At 34.6% G+C, this 23969-nt stretch overlaps 1 protein-coding gene across 5 annotated transcripts in view; it reads left to right on the forward strand.

Moving 5' to 3' along the window:
• LOC148939651 (uncharacterized) overlaps window positions 1–23969 on the forward strand; it is a 128047-nt gene that overhangs the window by 37529 nt on the left and 66549 nt on the right. For all 5 annotated transcript variants that reach the window (XM_089107050.1, XM_089107053.1, XM_089107052.1 and 2 more), the window contains exons 3-4: window positions 13700–13939; window positions 21802–21897. In XM_089107050.1, the coding sequence (XP_088963176.1) occupies window positions 13700–13939; window positions 21802–21897 (336 nt within the window). The remainder of the gene's footprint in view (window positions 1–13699; window positions 13940–21801; window positions 21898–23969) is intronic.

Raw genomic sequence — 23969 nt, forward strand, 5'->3', positions numbered from 1 at the left:
AATTTTTGCTAAGCTGTCAGCCAGTGACCCAAGTAAGTTCCACACAACTGTACGGAAACTAATAGGACAGCAGGAGTCTAAATCCATCCTGAGGGACCAGCAAGGAGAGAATATAACCGTAGAAGCAATTAATCCACACTTTACAAACATTTGCCTCCAACAGTCTCCTCTCAAGATTAAGCCCCAGAATGTTCCTATCGAAACCATCCCTATTATGACAGTTTTCCAGGTCCAAGGAAAACTTGAAAACCTAGACATTAGGAAAGCCTCGTACCCTGGTGAAATTCCTGTAAGCCTGATACATGGATGCTCCCCCTTACTGGCTACACCATTGGCTATGGTGTATAACCAGTGCCTACTGGAAGGCATTTTCCCAGATAAGTTTCAAAAGGCTTTTTATCACCAATTCCAAAGAAAAGATCACCTACTTCACCATCCGATCTCAGGGCAATCTCAAAGACGCCCATCATTTCAAAAGTCTTTAAAGATTTGATTTTACAGTGGCTACTAGCAGAAGTAGAACACACAATCATTCCTATACATTTCAGTTTTCGTCGAAGAAACAGTAGAACTCACTATCTGGTCAGATTACTTCATGATCTACTTGAACACCCGGAAAATCCTGAGGCCCTTGCGGAAATAATCATTTCTGGTTTCATGAAAGCTTTCGATCTGCTTGATCATGAGACGGTAATCAACGAAGCCCGTGGCCTGGAAGTCTCGCAGTTTCTCTTATGTACCATTGCAAGTTTCCTTTCTGGTCGCCAACAGTGCGTACAACTCGAAAACGAGGAAGCATCCAACTACCAAGACATCACGTGTGGAGCTGCCCAAGGAAGCAAGTTAGGTCCCATCTTACTTTTTATAGCCATCACCCAAATATTGGGGCAACATAAACAGATGTCAAAATTTGCAGGTGATCTTTCGGCAAGCCTGCTGCAATTCCTGCCACCAGCACCCAATCAACTCATACCCCTAGTTGCAGAGTTTCAACATCAAGCTGGTCTAGTAAAGCTCCAGATAAGCCTTGAGAAAAGCTATGTAATGCATGTCAACTTTCTGACGAAGACGAGCATAAATGAATCTGCACCTCTCCATAGATAGAAATCAGTAAATATACTTGGTATCACATTAAGTGACGATCTTTCGTTTGGAGATCACATCAGCCAGATCACAGCAAAAGCAGCTGGTTTTCTAAAATCCTTTGCAAATCTAAGAAGGCTTGGAATTACAGAGCATCTCCTTCTTTCGTGCTAGAAAACTTATGTAATGCCTGTAATGATCTACGGCTGTCCTGTCTGGCACCCATCGCTTACAGAGAAGCACAGAAAGGAACTAGAAACAGTTCAGAAGAGAGCCTGCAAAATAATACTTGGGCCAAATTATAATAACTATGAACAAAGCTTGAGCCAACTCAAGCTCCCACCCTGAATGGAATGAGGCATGAAATGCTGATGAAGTTTGGAGCTGACATCCTGAAGTCCTCAACACACCAATATATCCTTCCTCTGTTTACTTCAGAGACCCACGCACACAAAGCAAGGTTGGCAACTCTGAAAGAAGGAAAAAAACTGTTGGAGTGCCCGCCTACACACTTGACGACAAGATTTTTAAACTCCTTTGTGCCCTACTACGTCAAATGTTACAACAATAGTGCCCTGAAGTAGAGGCTCATCACTTGTGTTTTTCTTGGTGTTGTTTTTTTTTTTTTTTTTTTCTTAAATTGACGATACCTATGTTATTGCAGTGTGATAAAGGGAACGAATAAAGATTATTGCTATTTTTCTTATTACCAAAATGTATGTCGGGTCTGATAAGCGGAAAAAATGACTTCCAAGTGTTCTTTTTTTTACTCTTTAATAAATGAAAATAACTAATAACTCATTAACTAGTTCAAAAAAGAAATAAAAAATCCTAAAATAGTAATAATTAAAATGATTAAATTCAAATAACTAATAATATTCACATAATTTAAATGATAAATTGCAAATTATTTTGTTAAAAAATGATAATTTTGATAAAATTTGGCCTGAAAATTTTATGTCAGAATGGGGAGACGCTAATCAAGATTTTGCCCCAGGCGCACGAGAGGCCAGAACCGCTACTGAAAACAAGGGTTCTTATTGTAATGTTTTTATTTGTCAATTATTACTAGCCATTCCACCAATGGAGACGGGGTTTTAGAGGAAAAGCACGGGCCTATTGGTTAGTTTCATTCAAGTTATTTCTATCTCACCAAAGGTCTAGCTTCTCAGAAGCTATAATTTATATTTAAAAATTATTATAGTTATTAATCATTTATTAAAACTAGAATATTATTCTCAGTATGATATATTTTGAGAATAATATATTCTCACTATGATATATTATTCTCAAAATGATATATTTTGTAATATGAGAGATACACTCTCCGTTTGTAGGAAAAATATGTTTGTCAACAACATATTAGTTTCTTATTAAAGGTAAATATTAAATAATTTATAGTTGCTTTATGGTGTTTTTTTTTTTTTGTTTTTGTTTGTTTTTTTTTGTTTTTTTTTTGTTTGGGGGGTGGGGGTGTTTTTGTTGTGTTGGCGTTGGATCCTGGATGATATAGATAATTTATTTTTTTATTTATTGTCGGGTGATAGGAGGGTCGGTGTTTAGTGTGGACTGTCAGTGAGTTGACTTCTTTTACTTACGGCTTTATCAATTAGGCATCGCTTAGTATTGCTTATTCCAAGTTTTAATAATACTCTTTTATTATGTTTTGTTTCCAAAATAATGGGCCATAGGCCCCTTGGTAAATTGTTTTTGTTATTGTTATTTATGGAAATAAATGGAACTTGAACTTGAACAAAATTCTTTCAATTACGATGTAGTGAAATTTAAGTGATAGTAATTTGAATGTGCATGAATGTAGATACAAAGCTAATTTCCGTCCGTTTGCTTTTATAAAGAATTCTCCACTTAATTTGTCAAAAATTAAGTCAAGTTTGACTTAGTTTGACTTTATCTGCTTATTTGTAATTTTGTGCTTCTGCTTTTTCTTTGGTCTGATCTTTCTGTGATTAATTAGTATTGGATTTTTTTTACACTTCTTTTTTTAATTTTATATGTTTCAAGAATCAAATCTTGATAAATTCAAATATTTGTGTACAGGTATAATTGTATGGTAGAGGTTGAACTTGATACAAGGTTTGAATTACATTTAGAGATGAAGTTTAAAGGTTAAAAACAAATATTACAAAGTAAGAAAAAAAAACAATTAAAAGTTTAAAAGTGTTTTTGAGTAATTGTATCCTTTGTGGTTCCGTGCTGTATTGCTGTATTTTCTTGAGATGGAGCTTTGTAGAGGACTTTACTGTAGTCTGTTTACTGTTATTCTATTTGTTTAGATAAGATAAGATGAGATTTATTGCTGGAAAACAGCTATCACAAGCCCAAAAGGGCCGAATTAGCACTTTAGTGTCAAATAAAGAAAAAAGAACAAAAAAATACAAACAATCAAGCAACAACAGAAAATTTTAAAAAGGGTCAGTGTCAAATGCATAGAAATTTTGAAAACAAAATAAACTCATAAAATTAGCAGGCCAATGTCAAGTCAGCAAAAATGCCAAAAAAGACGAAAACTCGTAAAATTAACAAGGGGATAAATTAAAATTAAAACAGACATAAGTTAGTTGGTGACTAAAAAAGCATAAATAAAAAACCTCCAAATTTGCAAAATGGGCATTAAAACTAATAACTATGATGTAAAAAGTGAGTGGGGGGGGGGAGGCTGCGGAGATTCACTGATTGAAAATGTCAACTATGTAAGGGATAAAAGTTCTTCTATATCTTTCAGTGCAAACTCTTATTGGGGCAAGAAGGGGGATTTTTGTTGAAACAGAACGCGGGAGGCGGGGTCGAAGGGGTGAATATTGACTAGGGAAAAGGGGAGTTGTTCGAGGGTTATAAAAGGCATTGTTAGCAAAACGCAAGGTAATTTTTGCTCTCCTTTCCTTAAGGGTGACAAGATTAGCTCTTCTAAGAAGGGACATATAAGGTACTTTACCCTCATTGAAGATAATTCTTAGGCACCTTTTTTGGACTGCCTCTATTCTGTCCGACAACTCAATGGAGATGCCAGGATGCCAAGCAGGATAGGCGTACTCAAGAGTTGGGCGTAAAAATGAGAGGAAAATCCTCAAACAATGCGATTTGGGACATTTAAAGTTTTTAAGGAGTTTAAGGGGGGAAAATGCGGCATTTGCACGTTTTAAGATGTCATTGATATGACAATCCCATTTTAAGTCGCTTGAGATGGTAACGCCCAGTAATTTCATAGTGGTAACAGACATTTGAGGGGGGATTGGACAGGAGAAAGAAGGGGGAGTTTTAAGGAAATTAATAGTAAGAACAGTCGACTTTAAATGGTTGACTTTTATATCATCGGTAAGAGCTTTGGCTGATATCGATTCCAAGATGTGCATTGGGTTGCTTTTTAAATTCTTGGAACATGTCTCTAAGACAGTTAGATCATCAACGAATTTCCATCTATCCGGAAAATAAACACCAAGGTTGTTTATCATTGTAAGAAATAAAATTGGACCTAAGATGGTTCCTTGGAGCACACCATTTTCAATTAGGAGGGGATCAGAATATACATTCAGGTATTTTACGACTTGCGTTCTATTTGAGAGGAAAGACGGAATTATTCTGATTAAATAAGGGTCAACTTGAAAGTCATTAGATAGCTTTTCTAATAGTATATTGTGGTTGATTAAATCAAAAGCTTTTTGCAAGTCAACAGCGATAACATTGAGCCAGGTATTGGGTTTTTCGAGTGTGTTACATAAGGTGAACAATAATGTGGCTGGTAGATGTAGAGCGAAGGTTTCCGAATTGTCTTTGGTCAACATTTGGGATTATCTTTACTTTCAACCACTCAGCTAAAAACATTTCATATAACTTCGAGAAAACTGGAGTAAGAGTAATGGGACACCGTCAAAATCTTGATTGTTATCTTTCTTTTTTACGGGAGTAATAAAACCTAATTTCCAACAATTTGGAAATTTACAAGTAGAGGTAATTTCATTAAAAAGTAAGGACAAAGGCTCTGAGAGATTGTCGGCAAAGGCTTTAATTAGTACAATCGGGATGTCTAATGGACATGTACTACACTTTTTAATGTTCTTAATTTTTGCCTCTACACCTGAGGGCAAAATAATGGGAAAATTGAGAGAGCACAAATCGTAAGGAGCGTCAAAAGAAAGGGGAGGGAAGCTCCGAATTAAGGAAGAATGGAACTGGTTCAGATCACTGGCTGTAACTGAAGAGTTTTCTTGGAAATGGAAATCTATATTATTATGTGTTTTCCCACAAATTTTCTTTATTCTATTATACCATTGTTTTGGCTTTGTAGAAAATAAATCCTGCACTTTGCATTTGTAATATGAAGAAGCAGATTTACATATTTCTTTTTTTATATGTTTACGCAGTGAGTTTGCTTTGGATGTTTTACCACTCTTTAGTAGATTCTATTTGATTCTAATTAGTTTTTTCAATTGGCTAGTAATTTATGGTTTGTCATTAGAACATGTTTTTACTTTTTTCACCGGGGAGGAATTTACGTATTTTGTTTTAATCAGATTATAGAATTCAGAGACTTTAAAATTAATGTCATTTTTTCCTTTGAGAGCCAGCCAGTTTTCATTGGTAATCCAAGATCCAAATGTGTAAAGGCCATCATTGGAAATTGGGCGATAAGAGAACTCAGTAACAGAAAAAGTATGATTAAAGCTGTTGAGAGGCTTCATTAATAAACAAAAATGGTAACTTCCTCCTAACGGGGGCAAGGGGACAGTAGGGGCATAGAACGCCTGCATATTGGTGCAAATGAAATCAAGGGTAGAATTTCCTTTTGTTGTTGGTGTTTTACTATTTGTTTTAAATTTTGGAAACTACAAAGGGAATTTAACTTTAGATCATTAGCATCACCTACTAAGAAAAGAAACTAAGTTTCCTTTCTGGTTTCGTGCTGTATTTTCTGGAGATGGAGCTTCGTAGAGGACTCTATTGTAGTCTGTTTGCTGTAATTCTATTTGTTTCCTTTGTGGTCTCGTGCTGTATTTTCTAGACATGGAGCTTCGTGGATGACTACTGTAGTCTGTTTACTGTTATTGTATTTGTTTCTTATGTGGTCTCGTGCTGTGTTTTCTGGAGAAGGAGCTTCGTAGAAGACTTTACTGTAGTCTGTTTGCTGTTATTCTATTTGTTTCCTTTGTGGTCTCGTGCTGTATTTTTTGGAGATGGAGATTCGTAGATGACTCTACTGTAGTCTGTTTGCTGTTATTGTATTTGTTTCCTTTGTGGTCCCATGCTGTATTTTCTGGAGATAGAGCTTCTTAGGGGACTCTGCTGTAGTCTGTTTGCTGTTATTCTATTTCAAGTGAAACATCACTATTTCATCCTCACTAACTGTTTTACATGCTTTTATCACTTATAGTATATGAATGTTTTCGTTTCTATACGTGCTTCTATCGATGAACAATTTTTGTTCTATTAAACTACCCCATCCTCCTTATTGGCTTGCCCTGTTATAAAAAGGGGAATTTTGTGGCAATAGACGGAAAGATGTCTGACGCGCTTTGACAGTTTGTACAATTTTTGCCGCCGAACGATGTTCTTATTAAGATTACTCTTTGAGAAAAACTGTCAAGCAGAAGAAATTTTCTGTTTTTTCATAGTGTTGAAACTAGCACAAAATTCTTGAAAAAATATTAAGGTAGGTTACCAGTGTAGATGTCAGCTGGATTTTCAAGTTTGTACAGAAGTTCAATTTCTTTGGGAACATTCGTCTTCAAAGACTGGTTTCTTTCTTTCAGTGCTGTAGCAGTAACTGCAACCTAGCATAGAGAAAACTACCGCCCATTGTAACCAAAAGTTTTGTCAGATAAATTTATTTAATTAAAGGTGACACTTCATTTTCCTTGCGTGCCTTCAGAGAATTTTAGTGCGTTCAAGAAGGGCCAGCAGTCTAATCTTAGGTCTGCTGCTGCCCAGACGTCTTCCCACTCGGGTTGCAGAAATGCTTAGAGATTTTGGAGGCTGGTGGTATAGCTTCGTTTGAGGATATTCCTCGGTCTGCATTTTGTGTTTGAATCCAGCAGGCACCCCCTTTATAGGACATGTTTGGGAAAACGGGTTTCAGGAATTCGGATGGCATGACCTGGATACCTCCATTTGCGGTATTTTGTGACGGTTGTCAAGTGAAGGTTTGTTGCTGTGTCAAGTGAAGATTTGGGTACGACATAGGCAAATGTTCTCGAATCCCAGTAATCTGATTGTCGATTGTCGGATTGATTGATCTCTTCTCTGATTATCCATTCAAGTGCCAGTCTTAGAACTCTGAGCACATTGCTGTGAAACAGTTTCAGCTCATAGTGACTATTTCTTAAATTTCAAAACTTGCTATAGTTTTCTATAAGCTTCACTTGCCTGTCCAACCCTCCCCCTTATATCGTGCCCGTTTACCCAATTTTTTGAACAATAATTTCTAAGTATACCTGTTCAGCGGTTTCAGGGTCTCACTTGATATTCAGGGGGAGCCGGCATTCGCCATGCTCTTTGTTCTGTCAACGCTTATTCTAAAGCCAAACTATTCCGCCAATCCCTTTGCGCAAATCAGATACTCTTTGAGCTTTTGTTTACATGACTCAAGCAGCCCAATGTCAACGGCGAAGTCCAGGTCTTCTATTCTTTTGTTTTCTACATGGATGTCATGGCCGTAATTACACAGTTGTATAGGTTTATGATTATATAGGTTTAACTTAATCGTAAAGCTCTAATGCCAATGTATATTTTTCGAGAGTTTCCAAAAAGAGCAAAAAAATAGTCGAAATTAGCGTTGTATCTGCACCACCGGAATCACTATGGCTGAAAACCGAAATCTATAGGGTTTGAGCCCACCGTGTTGTAAACAACAGAAATCACTTTTGCAATCACAAAATTGATTACAATATAAATTCAATTTTCCGCAAGCAATGCCATCGAAAATAAATGCTTTTCCCAAGTGAGTGACTGCAAAACATCTGAATGTTTTGACTGAAGGACAGACCGTGCGTTTCCTTCAAAAGGCAGTGGCTTCAATTCACCAAGAGGGAAAATGTATTTGTCAAAATACAGAGGGACAATTTTCACGATCATCAGTGGATTATCAGTGGAGCGACAAATTAATTAAGTTATTTTTTTATACAATCATGTTTGTGAGTGGAGAGTGCCTTTTGAGCACCAAGAGCATTGAATCTGAAATCGCAGTTTCAACTTGGAACGCACAGCCATTTAAACATTTGCCTCTCAACTACTTGGACTATCTCTATTGGCTTTTCTCTTTCTACAATTAGCCAGGTTTTGATGCAACTACTACAAAAAACTTGATAACTTCAATTCAAAATCAACGGACTCGGTCGGCCTCGACCTCGAAGCTGGAAATTTCAGTGGAAAGATCATGTAATTTATGCTGAATGTGCTAAAGGTCTCCTCAAACTCTTGTGTATTTATTAATTCTTCGTTCATCTAACCCTCCAGAATTGGCATGAGCAAATTTGCCGATGCATTGGCAGAGAGCGTCACGTTTATTTCTCTAAGGCAATTTGAAACATTCTGGGAAATAACCACAATGGCCTACTGAAACTGGCGCCATGAACACCATCAAATAATTGAAGTTTTCAAAAATGGTCCACATATGACCAAATTCGACTTCTAATATGTATTTGAATTTGCATATTTTTAAAACATCTAGGATTTCTAGTCAGTGCTGAATGGTCACTTTCTGTAATTGGCACATAAATATCGGTTGGCTTATAGTCATAGTAGCTGCTGTCTTCACAACAATGCTGTACTGCAAGTGAGTACTCACAGCAAGTGAGTGAGTGCAAAACATCTGAATGGTTTAACTGAAGAATAGACCGTGCGTTTCCTTCAAAAGGCAGTGAGTGGCTTCAATTCACCAAGAGAGGGAAAATGTATTTTTCAAAATATAGAGGGACAATTTTCACGATCTGGAAATTATTTTTTTTACAATCATGTTTGTCAGTGGAGAAGGCCTTGTGAGTACCAAGAGCATTGAAACTGAAATCTGATTTTTATAAATTTATAGACTGGAGATTGAAACTGTCAGCACCAGGAGACCAAGGTTTGCTTAATAAGTGAATCTTTTAGACAGGAGTACGGTATCTGGCATATTCTCCCCTGCAATCTCCTTATGCCCACATTCACGTGAAAGAACCTTTTTTGTAATTTTTCTAGATTTAGTTCTATTGACGTTAATAGTTTTTGCCTATTGAACTAAATATAAGAGTTCAATTTTTAGAAAAAAGGAAAAGGTATGAGCTGTCAATTAAAATTACCAAGTGTCAGTTGGACCAATTCTCTAAATTTTGGGGGAGGAGCAAGGGTATCTTTCCTAAACAATAGGAAAATTTTTTATATAAGACAGTGGTACGCAACTTGAAATGAATATTTCGACCCTATATCCAAGGGCCGTCCTCAGCAAAACAAACGAAGAAAAAAACAATATAAAAGAAACTCAAATTAAAAGAAACTCATTGAGTCCTGATTGTACTTCCTTGAAGTAATGATGCTAGGGCTGTTTTGAAAATAAAAATTTTTTTTTTCAGTTTTAATGATTGAATTTTAATGTGAGTTTCTTTTATATCGGTTTTTTCTTTGTTTGTTTTGCTGAAGACGGCCCTTGGATATAGGGTCGAAATATTCATTTAATGTTGCGTTCCACCGTCTTATATAAGAAGTTTCCCTATTGTTCTACTTATTGTTTATGATGGAAAGGCAGTGTGGTCTTCGTCGCTATTTGGTATCTTTCCACTTTAAGAACAAGGATGTAAAGTAGAAAGTATTTTCATAATTTGCACAAAATCCAAAAAAATATGAACTGCCATCGACGGATACTAGCGAACAACTGAGAAGTTGAAAGAAAAGAATTCATTCACTGAAAAACAAAACCAACCAGCAATTGAATAAGTTGGAGAACTATGACATCTGATTTCTTATTGTAATTATTGCATTTCTTGCTGACACCCTTTGGGATCTATGGGATTGTTCACGACGTATTCGTCAATGGTAGTTCATACTTTTTTGGATTTTGTGCAAATTGCGGATATAGGCGAATGACTCGCTTTTGGTTGTTAGGTATTTTGTTTTAATTCTTGTAATTTTTGGATTTTTATTAATTTTTTGTTTTTTTTTTCATTGATTTTTGGTTTCTTTTCCTATTGACTTTCCGCGTTTGTTTTTGTTGTGTTTTTTTTTTCTTCGGCACTTTTCTTGAATACATTATTTTGTTTCACGCTGAAGGAGAGTTGTCCTCTCGAAATATTCGCTTTGTTTGTTTATTCAGTAATCTCGTTTGGCCTTAAAAACCCCATTTTTGATCGTTTCTTTTTCTTATACATACAAGCCTGGGGTGGGCCAAGGACCGTTTGAAGTTTGGTCTCCTGATACTATCTTAATAAAGTAGAAAAATTGGAGAATTCAATGAAAATGATCTCTGTATGCAGTTATCGAGTGTTTCGTAGTTATGGCTGCAAAATTTCAAAAAGAAGAAGTGGGTGAAATATCATTTCTAAAAAAGTTTGAAACGTATGAAACAAGTAGCTTAAGTAGATGCAGCTTTCCTTTGAAGTCGCAGTTGTCGTTGGAAATCACCAAAGCTACTATTAATGCTTGAATTTTTTCGGATGTAGAACGTTGTAAAGTTTTACTAATTGGTTTTGCTCGTTTATTGTTATGGTTAAGGTGGCAACGCTTACCATCGTTTCGTGCTATCCCAATAACTTAATAGTTTTGAAGAAGAAATTAAAATAGCCAGGGTTTTCAGGCATGACTATGTCTAAGGTGAGTCCAGCGATCAAAAGGTGTTTTTGTTTTAATGTCCTTAGTATTTCGTTTGTGTTAAACGGTATTTAACCTCTGTTATTAGGGCTCTGAATGATTAATATTAATGCTTAGTATTCCAGTGTTTAACAGTATTGCTTTGACCTTGCTCTAGCTCGAAGGGTATTGTACTAATGAAAATACTTCTGAAAATTGATAAAAACAAGAATATTTAGCCTCTACAGTTTCTCAAATACTAGAAGCAACTTAAGAAATTGGTTTAAAAAAGATAAGAGGTAAGGACGAACAAAAGAAATTACTGCATTACACTATTTTAAAGTTAGGCGATGATATTAACCTAGATTAGGTATTGTCAAGAAACTCCTCATTCTAGTCAAAGCCCCCTTGTACCCGTCAAACGCTTAGACCAGAACCAACACCCCCCTCTTCCCGTAACCTTTCATTCCATAAATTCTTCAAACATCTAGAGTAGACTCGAAACTCTTCATACCAGTTAAATAAATAAAAAAAATTTAAACAAGAAAAACGGGTTTTAATTTCTATAAAGCAGTGAATACAAAACACTTAATTAAACAAAAAATCCTTCGAATATTTCGGCCCCACATCCGGGAGCCTTTCTCAACTGAAAAAAAAACAAAAAAATTTCTTACATCAACATAAAAAACACACTAAACAAACAAAAGAAAAAATATAAATAAATAAGAAAAGAAAACTCACATATTAAATAAACAATTCCATTCACTGGCGTATAAACAAAATCGAATGCTTATATTGATTGGAACACGCCTTCTCACAGAATATAAATGAAAATCTGTCAAAAAATGAAAATATATTTATGCTTAAACTAAAACAAACAAGGTCAGCTGACCCCGGCCCATAACCCCAAAATAGATCTCACAGGTTCATCACCCAGTGTTTGAATTATAAATGGAACAGATTCGTTTGCTTGCAAGCTTAGCTGCAGTTCGTTTACCTTTCCCAGCATTTAACCCAGTCTGACCTTTGTCCGCAAAGTCATCATTCGTATCCGAACTATTATCAAAAATAGTACTGGTTGAAAATTTTACCTGCTTTTTAATTAAACTATTATAAATCGAATTGATCCTAAAATCCCCTTCATCTCTATTGATACTAATACCTCCATATATTATCTTTTTTACTTCTATAATTTCCCTGAAGCTTTGTAAAAGTCCTACAGACGTATCTACTAGTTTTGTTTGATCAAATAAAATACTGTGATGAGGAAAATTATAAAGATGTTCTGCAACAGCTGACTCAAACGTTTCTGGTGTTTTGTTTTGTTTTAGAGCGTAATCTATGGCATTCTTGTGTTGCTGTAGCCTATTTTCTAAAATCTGTTGTGTTCTTCCCACATGAAATTTACCACAAGAGCATGGAATTTTGTATACTCCCTTTTGCAAATTTCTCGGTACCTTGTCTTTCCCTTTATTTAACAACGAGCTTATATTTTGTCCTGATTTAAATGTTGTATTTATATTATGTTTTTTTAATTCTCTTCTTAATTTTTGTGATAATATTGCGATAAAAGGCAAAGTTATGTAATTTGTTTCTTGATTTGACCCATCTTCTTCTAATATTTTTGGTTCCGTCAACTTTTTTTTCCTTTTTTAAATTATTTGAGAAATCATATTTCCGGAGAGCCATTACCTATTAGAATATCCTTAATAAAAATTAGTTCATTGCTTATATATTCTGGTGATGCTAATTTTAATACCCTATCAACTAAAGAAATAACCACACCCCTTTTTACCTGGATCGGATGATTTGATGTGAAAGACAAGTAACGGTTGTTATTAGTCGGTTTACGGTAAATTGAAAACGCTAGTTCGTTATTAAAAAGATAATATATGGGGGTATTAGTATCAATAGAGATGAAGGGGATTTTAGGATCAATTTGATTTATAATAGTTTAATTAAAAAGCAGGTAAAATTTTCAACCAGTACTATTTTTGATAATAGTTCAGATACGAATGATGACCTTTGCGGACAAAGGTCAGACTGGGTTAAATGCTGGGAAAGGTAAACGAGCTGCTGCTAAGTTTTCAGGCAAACGAATCTGTTAAATTTATAATTCAAACATTGGGTGATGAACTTGTGAGATCTATTTAATGGTTATGGGCCGGGTGTTAGCTGACCTTTTTTTTCAGTTTAAGCATAAATATATCCTCATTTTTGACAGATTTTAATTTATTTTCAATGGGAAGGCGTGTTTCAATCAATATAAGCATTCGATTTTGTTTATACGCCAGTGAATGGAATTGTTTATTTAATATGTAAGTTTTCTTTTCCTATTTATTCATATTTTTTCTTTTGTTTGTTTAGTGTGTTTTTATGTTGATGTAATAAATTTTTTTGTTTTTTTTTTCGTTGAGAAATGCTCCAGGATGTGGGGCCGAAATATTCAAAGGATTTTTGTTTAATTAAGTGTTTTTTATTCACTGCTTCATAGAAATTAAAACCCGTTTTTCTTGCTAATTTTTTTATTTTTTTAAATGGAAAAGCAGTGTGGTCTAAGAAATTATTTACCAGTTAAATAGTTTGATAAACCACACCCCCTTTCTAGTTAAACCACAGATGAGTAGTGGAATACATTCAGCGAAACCTTTTAATAAAGAAAGCGAAAAACAATTTTTAAGATCTTCAGTATAAGTTGTAATCGTCTTTTGTATCTTTCTTTTTTCAATTGTTTTTTTTTCTGATATCAATAATAGTGTTTACATTGGAGGCTTATGTTTAATTGCGTTCAACTTTATTTTAGTCTCGATTTTTGGAGTGCTAAATTACATTTCAAGTTTTTTTTCAGGTTCAGTTTGACGGTGACTCGTGTACTGAACCGAATATAATGTACCACATTGGGTTTTCATGTGTCTTCTTTTTGATCGCACTGGCCACATTAATACAGCTGATAATATGCATCAGCTCTGAGTATAAGCGACAGAAAGTTAGAGCATGTCTGGGGGTATTTCAGCTGACACCTCAAAAGTTTCTTTACTTCTTCGCCTTTCTTGGCTCAGTTTTTAAAGCTATCTACTTTATGAAACCAGTAAGTATTTTCTTTACATTTTTTTTTGTCTTCAAGGTCATCCCACTTACTGAGTAAGAACTTGCTTCGGTTTTCTTATTAAATAAAAAAAACAAGTTTTTTCAACTGAAAGTAAGGAGCAACATTGAAACTTCAAACGAACAGAAATTATTACGTATATGAAGGGGATTTCCCCCTCTTCAACAACTCGTTCTTTATGCTAAAATGTTTTAGTTCTTTTAAAAAGGCTTCTTATTGTTCTAATTAAACGGCCCTTTTGTTTCAGGAGTTGTTCTTAAAGAATTGGGACAAAATTCAAACTTTAGCGCAAAAAAAACAAGGTTTTGAGGAGGGAGCAACCCTCTTCATATACGTAATAATTTCTGTTCGTTTTAAGTTTTAATGTTGCTCCTTACTTTCAGTTGTAAAACTTATTTTTATTTAATTTCTGGTCGTTTTTTATGTAATGCCAGGAAATCTGGCCCCATTTCCATGGAGAAATCCCCCTCCCCACGGAAATATCCTCTAGACAATTCAATCCCGGTGAAAATTTATTCTGGACAAATACCCGTAACAACTCCACGCATAAAATTGAGACGGAAAAGAGAAAGCAAGAGATATACAAAGAATTTTGTATAGGAATTCTGGCAAATTCCCCCAGTGTAAAATTTCCCCTGACTAGTTCACCTTCTGGAAACTTCCCTCCCCATGGAAAATTCCCCTTTGGAAAAACTCTCAGAAGAAAATCCTCCCCCTTCTCCGAAAATGTATGCATACTTCCCAATAACAAATACTAAGCGTAAACAACGGGCAAATTTTATAACTTAAATATCTTTCCCCTGGAGCTGTGTGTGGGGGGGGGGGGTTATTATATCCAAAGGCATAGTTATTGGGCGTTTCAACTATAATGAACAAAATGGCTATCTAAAAAATTTGATTGGACATTTTGGGAAAAAGGGGCGGGGGAGGGGGCCTTGTTACCCTCCAATATTTTTGGTCTCTTAAAAAGGGCACTAAAACTTCTAATTTCCGTTCAAATGTGCCCTCTTCTGATATTCTAGGATCACTGGGTCGATACGATCACCGCTTGGAAAAAAAAAGAAAAAAAAACACGCATCCGTGATCTTTCTTCCGGAAAAAATAGAAAATTTCATTTTTTGCAGATAGGAGACTAAAAGCCATGAAACGAGGTTCTGTGATACGCTGAATCTGATGGTGTGATTTTCATCAATATTCTTCAACTCTTAGGGTGTGTTTCCCCCCTTTTTGGAAAACGAGGCAAATTTATTCAGGCTCTTAGCGTTTGATGTGTAACACTAAACTTAATGAAGTTTATATATTCGGAATCAGCATAATAAGCCGAATCTTTTGTAAATCTATCGGTACCCATTTCGGTATCCAAATTCCATTTTTGAGAGTTACAGCTACTATTGAGCCCCGTCGCTCCTTGCTTACAGTTCGTTACCACGAACTTTTTGATTTATTTATATATTTAACGTTAGGGAAACTGCTTGTCGCAGCATGTTATTTTATTATTTAGTGTATTCCATTATTAACTTTATTTTTTTTTCTTATTATTCCCGACCTGGTATGATCCTTTGTTCGATTGCTGTACGAAAAACAATTTGGGGGGAGGAGAGGTCAAGTTCATAGTAAACGGGAATTCTGCGAAAAGTTGTACAATTTAAGGGAAGTGTTCAGTGTATTTCATTTTGTCAATGAAAAAGTCGACTAATAATATAGTATACCTCAATTATAGTGGGTTGTGCTTATACAGTAGGCATCCAGGCATTTGTTAAGGACAGTGCATAGTGCATTGTGCACTATGGAGAGTGCAAAGGATAGTGCTTTTGTTTTCTAAAAGGAAGGAAAGGGGGCACTGATCCAGCAAATCATGTTTTAAGAGGGATAAAGTCTACAAAAGGTTTTCTTTTAGAATAGCTCTAGTTAAGATACCTAACATGACCTATTTAGACAGTTAACTGATCTAGTGCAAAACAGGAATCGGCTGCAGTCGCTAAAATCATTTTTTGTCACTATTTTGGTGAGTTTGCCTCGAAATTCAATGTTTATTTTATCATGTACTCAGCTTTGGTAGTTGGTTTGGCAGGATATTTCAATCTACAGTTGAATATGATAGAGGACTTTGAGCGCTCAATCAGGTGTGGATATGTATTTCATGGAGACCGTGTCCTTGAAACCAATCCTAGTTGGCAGGGAGCCCCAGCTGACAAACAATTAGACTCTGTTTTCCTTGAGAATGTCACACTATTTTCTCACCTGCTCTAACTATAAAGGCTTAAATGATCCCTCTATCTTTGATTTCGGGGCTTACTTTGTCAATATTGAGGACAATGAAGGACGAATGAAGCATTTTGTCTTCTGCTGTATAAACACACCGGTAATTTGGAAATCTTTGAGTCCCTTTAATTGTTTCCTGATGGAGGGGGGTGAATTGGGTATCTTCGAAGCAAAAATTTATTGTCGATATATTACCCAAATATGCCTTGCTTTTACCCATTAAAGGCTACGAGCCTGAGAAAATTTGATTCAACGTATCAGAAAACCATAATGTAGAGGTTTCAAGACCCTATCTGCAAAAATGTAAAATTTTATATTTTTTGCCAGAAGAAAGGTCAAGGATGCGTGTTTATTAGTTTTTTCGTGAGGTGGCTTATTCTACCCGAAACTTTTGAAATAGCCATTTTGCTTATCAGAGGTGAAAGGCCCACCAACTATGCCTATGGATATAACATGACCCCCCCCCCCATATCCCCTGGGGAAAGGTCTTTAAGGTATAAAATTTGCCCATTGTTTACGCATAGTTTAGTTTTTATTAATAAAAAATAGAACTTGACAAAATGCATATATAAATATATATATATATATATATATATATATATATATATATATATATATATATACATGATATTATATATATATATATATATATATATATATATATATATATATATATATATATATATATATATATATATATATATATATATATATATATATATATATATATATATATATATATATATATATATATATATATGTAATATATATACAATATAATATATATATATATATATATATATATATATATTTATATATATATTTATATATATAATACATATATAATACATGAAAAAACAAAATAATTCAACTAAATATTCTAGCCTGCCCATGAACTTGCAAAGGCAAGTTGTTGTAGGGGCGTGCTAGGAATAGAAGAAAAAAAGAGAAAATTTTAATGCTAGTTAATAGCACAAATTAAATATACCAGAAATACTGATGGTGTAAAAAAATATATATATGTATATGTGTTTAAATAAAAATACATAATTCCTTGCTGAGTTGCTACTGGAGTCACTGTAACGACAAAAAAAAAAAAAAAAAAAAAAAAAAAAAAAAAAAAAAAAAACAATCCAAATAATCCACTGTACTCCTTCACACACCTCAACACTAGTATTTTTTTTTATTGGGAAGTATGTATACATTTATAGGTGGGGGGGGGGGCGAATTTTCTGCTGGGAGTCTTTCCAGGGGATGAACTTGTCAGGGGAAATTGCACATTGGGAAATTTGCCAGAAGTCCTAACAAAAATTCTTCTTATATGTCTTGATTTCTCTCTTTTGTCTCAATTTTACGTGTGGATTTGTTAAGGGTAATTGTCCGTAGTAAATTTTCACCGTATTTGAATTGTCTAGATAATATTTCCGTGGGGAGGGGGATTTCTCCGTGGAGGTGGGGCCAGATTTCCTGGCATTATTTAAAAACGATCTGAAATTAAAAATAAAAAACAAGTTTTTTTCAACTAAATGTGAGGAGCAAGATTAAAATCTAAGGCAAGCAGAAATTATTAGGTATATGAAGGGGATTGCCCCCTCCTCAACACCTCGTTCTTTACGCTAAAATTTGAATTTTGTCCCAATTCTTTAAGAAAGACTTCTGAAACACAAGGGTCAATAATTAGAACAATTATTAATTAGGAAAAACTTCTATTAGAACAATAAGAAGCTTTTTTAAAGTACTCAAAAACTTTAGCGTAAAGACCGAGGTGTTTAGGAGGGGACAATCCCCTTCATGTACGTAATAATTTCTGTCCGTTTTAAATTTTAATGTTGCTCCTTACTTTCAGTTGAAAAAAAACTTGTTTTTTATATTTAATTTTAGCAAAATACTATTTATAAAATTAACCTAGCTACATTGGTCAGTGAAATCCCAAGGTTCGTGATAGCCACTATGGAAAGGCTAAGGGCTCCCCTCTACAAAATAAGAAATTCTGGAGACTAGACTGGGGCTTCTGGATTTATGGACACACTGAAGACTATCAGATCTGGAGGATGGCATGTTCATGAATTGCAAAAAAATAAATATATTGGTATATATCAGTTTGTACATTTATTTAGAGTTCAAAAGTATAGAGATGAGAAACAGTTTTTGGTTCTCTGGTTAGGGTATAACCCTGAATTCGGTTCTTGGCTAGCTGTTAAAAATGCAAAAAACAATGCCCAATCCCAAAGGTTTCTATGCGAAGTGTTCCACGTTTCTAATCCTCTCTTGGCCGATTTGAATAAAGCAAGTGCTTTTTGACTAAACCCTCTCCCAACTGTCCAATTTAATGGGGGCAGATATGAAGGTGTTCTGGTCGATTGTATTCTCAAGAATATATATGCCCTCCTAAAAAACAAAAAGATGGATGACATTAAAGTAAGACCCTACGATTGGCCATTCTAAAGCGAGGATGCCACTGGAAACATTTTGATTCCGCCCATTATCTCTTTGCTCCCATATCCTACATGGAAAATAACAATATGCATGACCTATGTCAGATTATAAATAAAAAGTTTTTGCGTCCAAAAAAGGTTGCTTTCATGTTCAAATATTTATCGCAACAGAGAAAAATTTATATTGGTGACACTTTTTTTATATGACGTAATTGAAGCTGGAAATTTCAGTTGAAAGATCATGTAATTTATGCTGAATACGCCAAAGGTCTCCTCAGCCTGTTGTGTATTTATTAATTCTTCGTTCGTCTAACCCTCCAGAATGTCAGAGCGTTATGTTTATTTCTCTAAGGCAATTTGAAACCTTATGGGAAATAACCGCAATGGCCAACTGAACCTGACGCCATGAACACCATCAAATAATTGAAGTTTTCAAAAGGGCTCCATATCTGACCAAACTCGAATTCTATTATGTATTTGAATTTGCATACTTTTTTGAAACATCCAGGATTTCTAGTCAGTGCTGAATGGTCACTTTCTGTAAAGCGGCGTTCACATGCGTGTCTAGCTAGAATCTCATGTCTAGACACGTGTCTCGCCGGAAATCATTGTATAGGAAATTACCGTTCACAAGAAGAATTCAGTGCTTAGCTAAAACTACAAATTTAGTTTCAAATGGATTATAGTTGTCACTTTTAGCCAATCAAGAGAGCTTATGCGGGCAAAACTTTCCAAATTGTAATCCCTATTTTTGCTGTCACAAGATAATGGGTGAAACAGGCCAAACAGTGTGCCTTAGTGTGCTTCAATATTATGTATGGTGCTGCATATTTGCCTAAAATGAAAAAAAAACAAAACAATTAATTAGAATAAAAAAATTAGATTTCGGTTTAAAATACAAACATAGGTGATGAAAATAGTGGAACTTAACACATTCTGATTGGCTGTAATCGAAAATCCTAGACTTTGAGCTCTAGAGTGTAGAAATGGATGCTTAGCTGTAACTTGTCTAGCCAAGCACCAAATCTTACTTGGGAACGTTAGTTGCCTAGACGTTGATGCTTGGCCAGACACATGTCTAGGCATGGGGTTCTAGCTAGACACGCATCTGAACGCCGATTAATTGGTTGATTTATAGTTATAGTAGCTGCTGTTTTCACACATGATTTTAGCTTGTAAGCTAAAATCCTGTGAGGGTTTCTTTTAGGATGAAATCGGGGTAGGTGGTATCCCGGTGTTAAATTTTAGCCTAGCGACAATTAGGATGGCTCAAGGGTTTTACAAAGCCTCCGTACATATTGGAGGTACCAAGGACTTTTCTGTCCGTCTCTAAGCTGGCTTAAGCACTTAGTTTGGATTTGAGAGCATGTAATAGTCCCTTTCATAACCTGGGTTGGGATTCACTGCTTTTCCTGTGACCATAATAATGTCAATGATTAAAGTAATATGGAAATTACAATTTGGAATGTTACAACGCCATAAAACAATTATTGTATTGACATTTTGACTTACGAATTCTGACGTTTTCAATTGGACTTATTTGGAGTTTCTGAAGTTCATATTCCGGGGGTAGAAAACATGAAAGTAAGTGATACGGAATTTATTTACTGAGAGAGGAAGGATTGGTTTCATATAAAGGAAGTGCATGATGAATATGAAGCTCCTAAGTCTTGCTTAGGGTGAGAATGTATTAGAAATAGGATGCTAGTTGCTGGTTTTACCCCTTCTGTCATAGGGTTAACCTAAGCTGAAATTTAGGAAAGGGGAACTATCTTCTGGGAAGTTATGACGTTGATAGATTCTAGGTTCAGAATTTCAGAGAAACTATCCAGGAACAGAAGAATATTAAATCAACAACATAATAAAGAGAATATAGAAGTTGGATAGAATACTTTTAGGAAAATAGTTTGTGAAGTAGTAGATTGGGCCTTAGGGAGGAAAGTTAGAAACGCAGCTAGGAATGTTAGTGAAAAAGCCTTAAGCCTAGTAGAGAAGAGAGGGGCTCGTACATAGATTATTTCAGTGATATTGTAAGAGATCATGTGAAAATAAGAGGCATGTAAGGAAAGTAGAAAAAGCTTTAAAATGTTTAAGGAGGGTTGAAGTGGATCCCGTGGGTAAGACTGCTGAAGATCTAGAAGATGCAGCTAGACGGCATAATAGAAAAATATTGCATTGGTATGTATCAGACTGAGAGGGAATTGTCAATCTGGATATTTACCAGTTAAAGATGGAAACAGGGCCGACATTATTGGTAAAGAAAGAGGTAAAGAGAAAGCCTTAAGGAGGAAAGTTAAAAACGCAGCTAGGAATGTTTGACATTCGTAACTATCAGTATACAATTACAATTATCTTAAAACTATAAGCATAAAATTAAATATTTGTGTAATAACCGTAGTCATCGAACAGCATGCAGAAATACTGTATTATTTTATCAGGTAACACAAATATTTTGCTATTATGTCGTCTGGCTGCATCTTCTAGTTCTTCAGCAATTTTATCCATGGGATCCATTTCATCCCTCCTTAAATCATATTTTTAAATATAATTTAAGGAGGGTTGAAGTGGATCCCATGGATAAAACTGCTGAAGATCTAGAAGATGCAGCCAGACGGCATAATAGCAAAATATTGCGTTGGTATGTTAAAGACTGAGAGGGAATTGTCAATCTAGACTTTTACCCGTTGAAGATGGAAACAAGGCCAAAATTATTAGTAAAGAAAGAGTTAAAGAGAAATAGAAATGTACGAGAATAACACTGTTGTGGGTAAGGTAGGAAATGAAGTTAGTAAGCTGGTTTCGTATTGAATCAAGAGCTATGAAGGGTTGTGTTTTATCGCATTGAATGAATGCTTTTAAAAATTGAATAACTGAAAATAATGATTACTTACAAAAGCAATTATAATTGAGCTTTAATGGTTTTGTGTCCCAATTAATTCATCCGTTATGTCGAAGGGAAACATATTTAATATGGTCATCTTAAAAAAATGTTCATTTCTCGGTACTTCCGAGAAATTGTGGTCCTAATTTTATTTAGTAGTAATTCAGTTATATTTTGTTGCTGTGGTGACAAATAATAAGCATTTTGTTTGAAGAACATATCGTTTTTAATAAAGCACAATTGACACGAAATTTAATTTATTTCAGGACGCAGACCAGGATGCTTGGGCCTCTTCCTTGTTAAGGGCCTCTTACCCAGTGATTTTGACGTGCATTTCGTTGATTGTCTGTTTTTGGGCAGAAGTAAGTCTTGCATTTTTTCTTTCTTTCTATTTAATCCACTCGTATTTTTGGGGGAAAATGGGTGCTAGATTTTGATTTCCAATTGAATGAGTCCTCTTTTGAGTTCCAACAACCACTCCATTTATACGAAGGGTATGGGAAAAAAGGGAAAACAAATTAGAGGCCACTAAGGAAACATTGCTAATGTCAATTTCATATATCATTTTCTTACTTCACCTCATCTTTGAATTTGTAAAATTGGTAAAACAAATTATGGTAAAGCTTTTATAAGAATAATGAGTTGTGACAGTTGTGAATTTCACAGTAACCATCCATAACAATCTCTTGGTTAATCCAATATATTTTGCGACCAAAAAGACTATCTTTAACAATAGTAATCATGTAAACTTTAAAAACAATATTGTAGATGTAAAAACTGAAAATATTTTTTGACCCCATGCTCAATTCATACCTGGAAACTGAAGGTTTTTGAGATTTTTTTACAATGATTATTTGTTTTTCTGTAAATAAAGCAGAAATACTAAAGGGTGAATATAACAAAACATGTTAATTCTAATAAGATTTTTTGTAGGTAAGTCAATTAACTAATAATCTGAGGTTTTTTTTTTTTTTTTTTTATAATTTATAAACATATTAATTTAATGTATGGTTAAGTTTTTTATCAATTCAATATTTGTAATATATATATATATATATATATATATATATATATATATATATATATATATATATATATATATATATATATATATATATATATATATATATATATATATATACATATATGCATATATATAAACAGCAATATGGTTTCAATGTGTTATTCTTATTTCTTGCTAGGTCAGTTTTTATGGAAGGAGCTGTCATAGAAACTTCTAAGGGGGTCCATTCAGTTGGAAAAATGAAATTCTAGGTAGCCTACCCTTTTGAAGAATCATAAATGTAGATTGGACTTCGCATCTCTCTTTTGTCTTATAAAATCTAGTGTTTGTCACAAAAGAGTCTATATCCTTCACATGTTTGATGAGTTGCTAGTAAAAAATTCAATTATCTGTGAAATGATTTAATATGTGCAGTTCAAATAATTTACCGAGATTTATGTTTTCATTATTTTGCTTATTTGAGTTTAACATTTTGGGAGAACGGATCACTTGAAACGAAATGGTTATTGAAATAGAATACACATTAAAAAATGTTCCATCCAGGATTTGTGCTTTTGACAACAAAGCCACAAGGCACAGCCGTAACCACGAGCCTAAAACCTCTTATAAATAAAACCTCTTTATACTATTTTCTTTCTCAAATCACGGGTTTATTGCATGGTGCGAATGTAAGACTATATGGTAACCAAGACTTCAAAATTATATCACCGCTTGTTGCGGCTCTGTAATTTATTTTCCTCTATAAATCTGCAAAAAGCACGCTGAAATGATCAATGACTTGATTTAAACCTTTAAACATCTCTTTGCAATGTTGCATGTGTGCTAGTTGTAGTTCTTGGCAATCGAAGGGGGGTGTTTGTACCCCTTGGTTTTGCCCTGTCTAGATTTTGAAAATACCTTTTTTGCATTTTTTTATCGGAGAAATGTTTTTTTCGTATTTTAATAAAAAATGGAAAAAAATATGCCGTACCCTTTTTGGTGTCAAACGGTGCTTTATGATGGTGGTATCAAATCAACTTCATAAAAACTGATTGGGTATAAAAATTACCTTTTAAAATTAGCCCTCACAGAGCTTTATCATGTTGCATTAGCCTTCTAGTTCTACTTATCCGTAGACCATTTTTGATTTATTGTAAGAGGGGCTTGGATTGAGGAATATGGGAAGTAAACCTCAGGATTAGGGTTTTGAACCGTGGAGATTATCATAGTCCCCTTTTCATTCTTCTCGGTCTTTCCGTTTCTTATAACGTGCAATTTCCGGGTACTATAGGACACTTTATTAGCCTATGAAATTGTAAATTTCAATTTACTTTATTATTATCGAATCAAATTGTAAAAAGAAAGCGATCAGATATAAAAATTACCTTTTAAATTAGCCCTTAAAAACTCTCTACGATCCTCCAGTGCCCC

The sequence above is a fragment of the Artemia sp. Qi Xiang Cuo genome, chromosome 21 (genome assembly GCF_049724085.1).
Source record: "Artemia sp. Qi Xiang Cuo chromosome 21, ASM4972408v1, whole genome shotgun sequence".
Classification (NCBI taxonomy): domain Eukaryota; kingdom Metazoa; phylum Arthropoda; class Branchiopoda; order Anostraca; family Artemiidae; genus Artemia; species Artemia sp. Qi Xiang Cuo.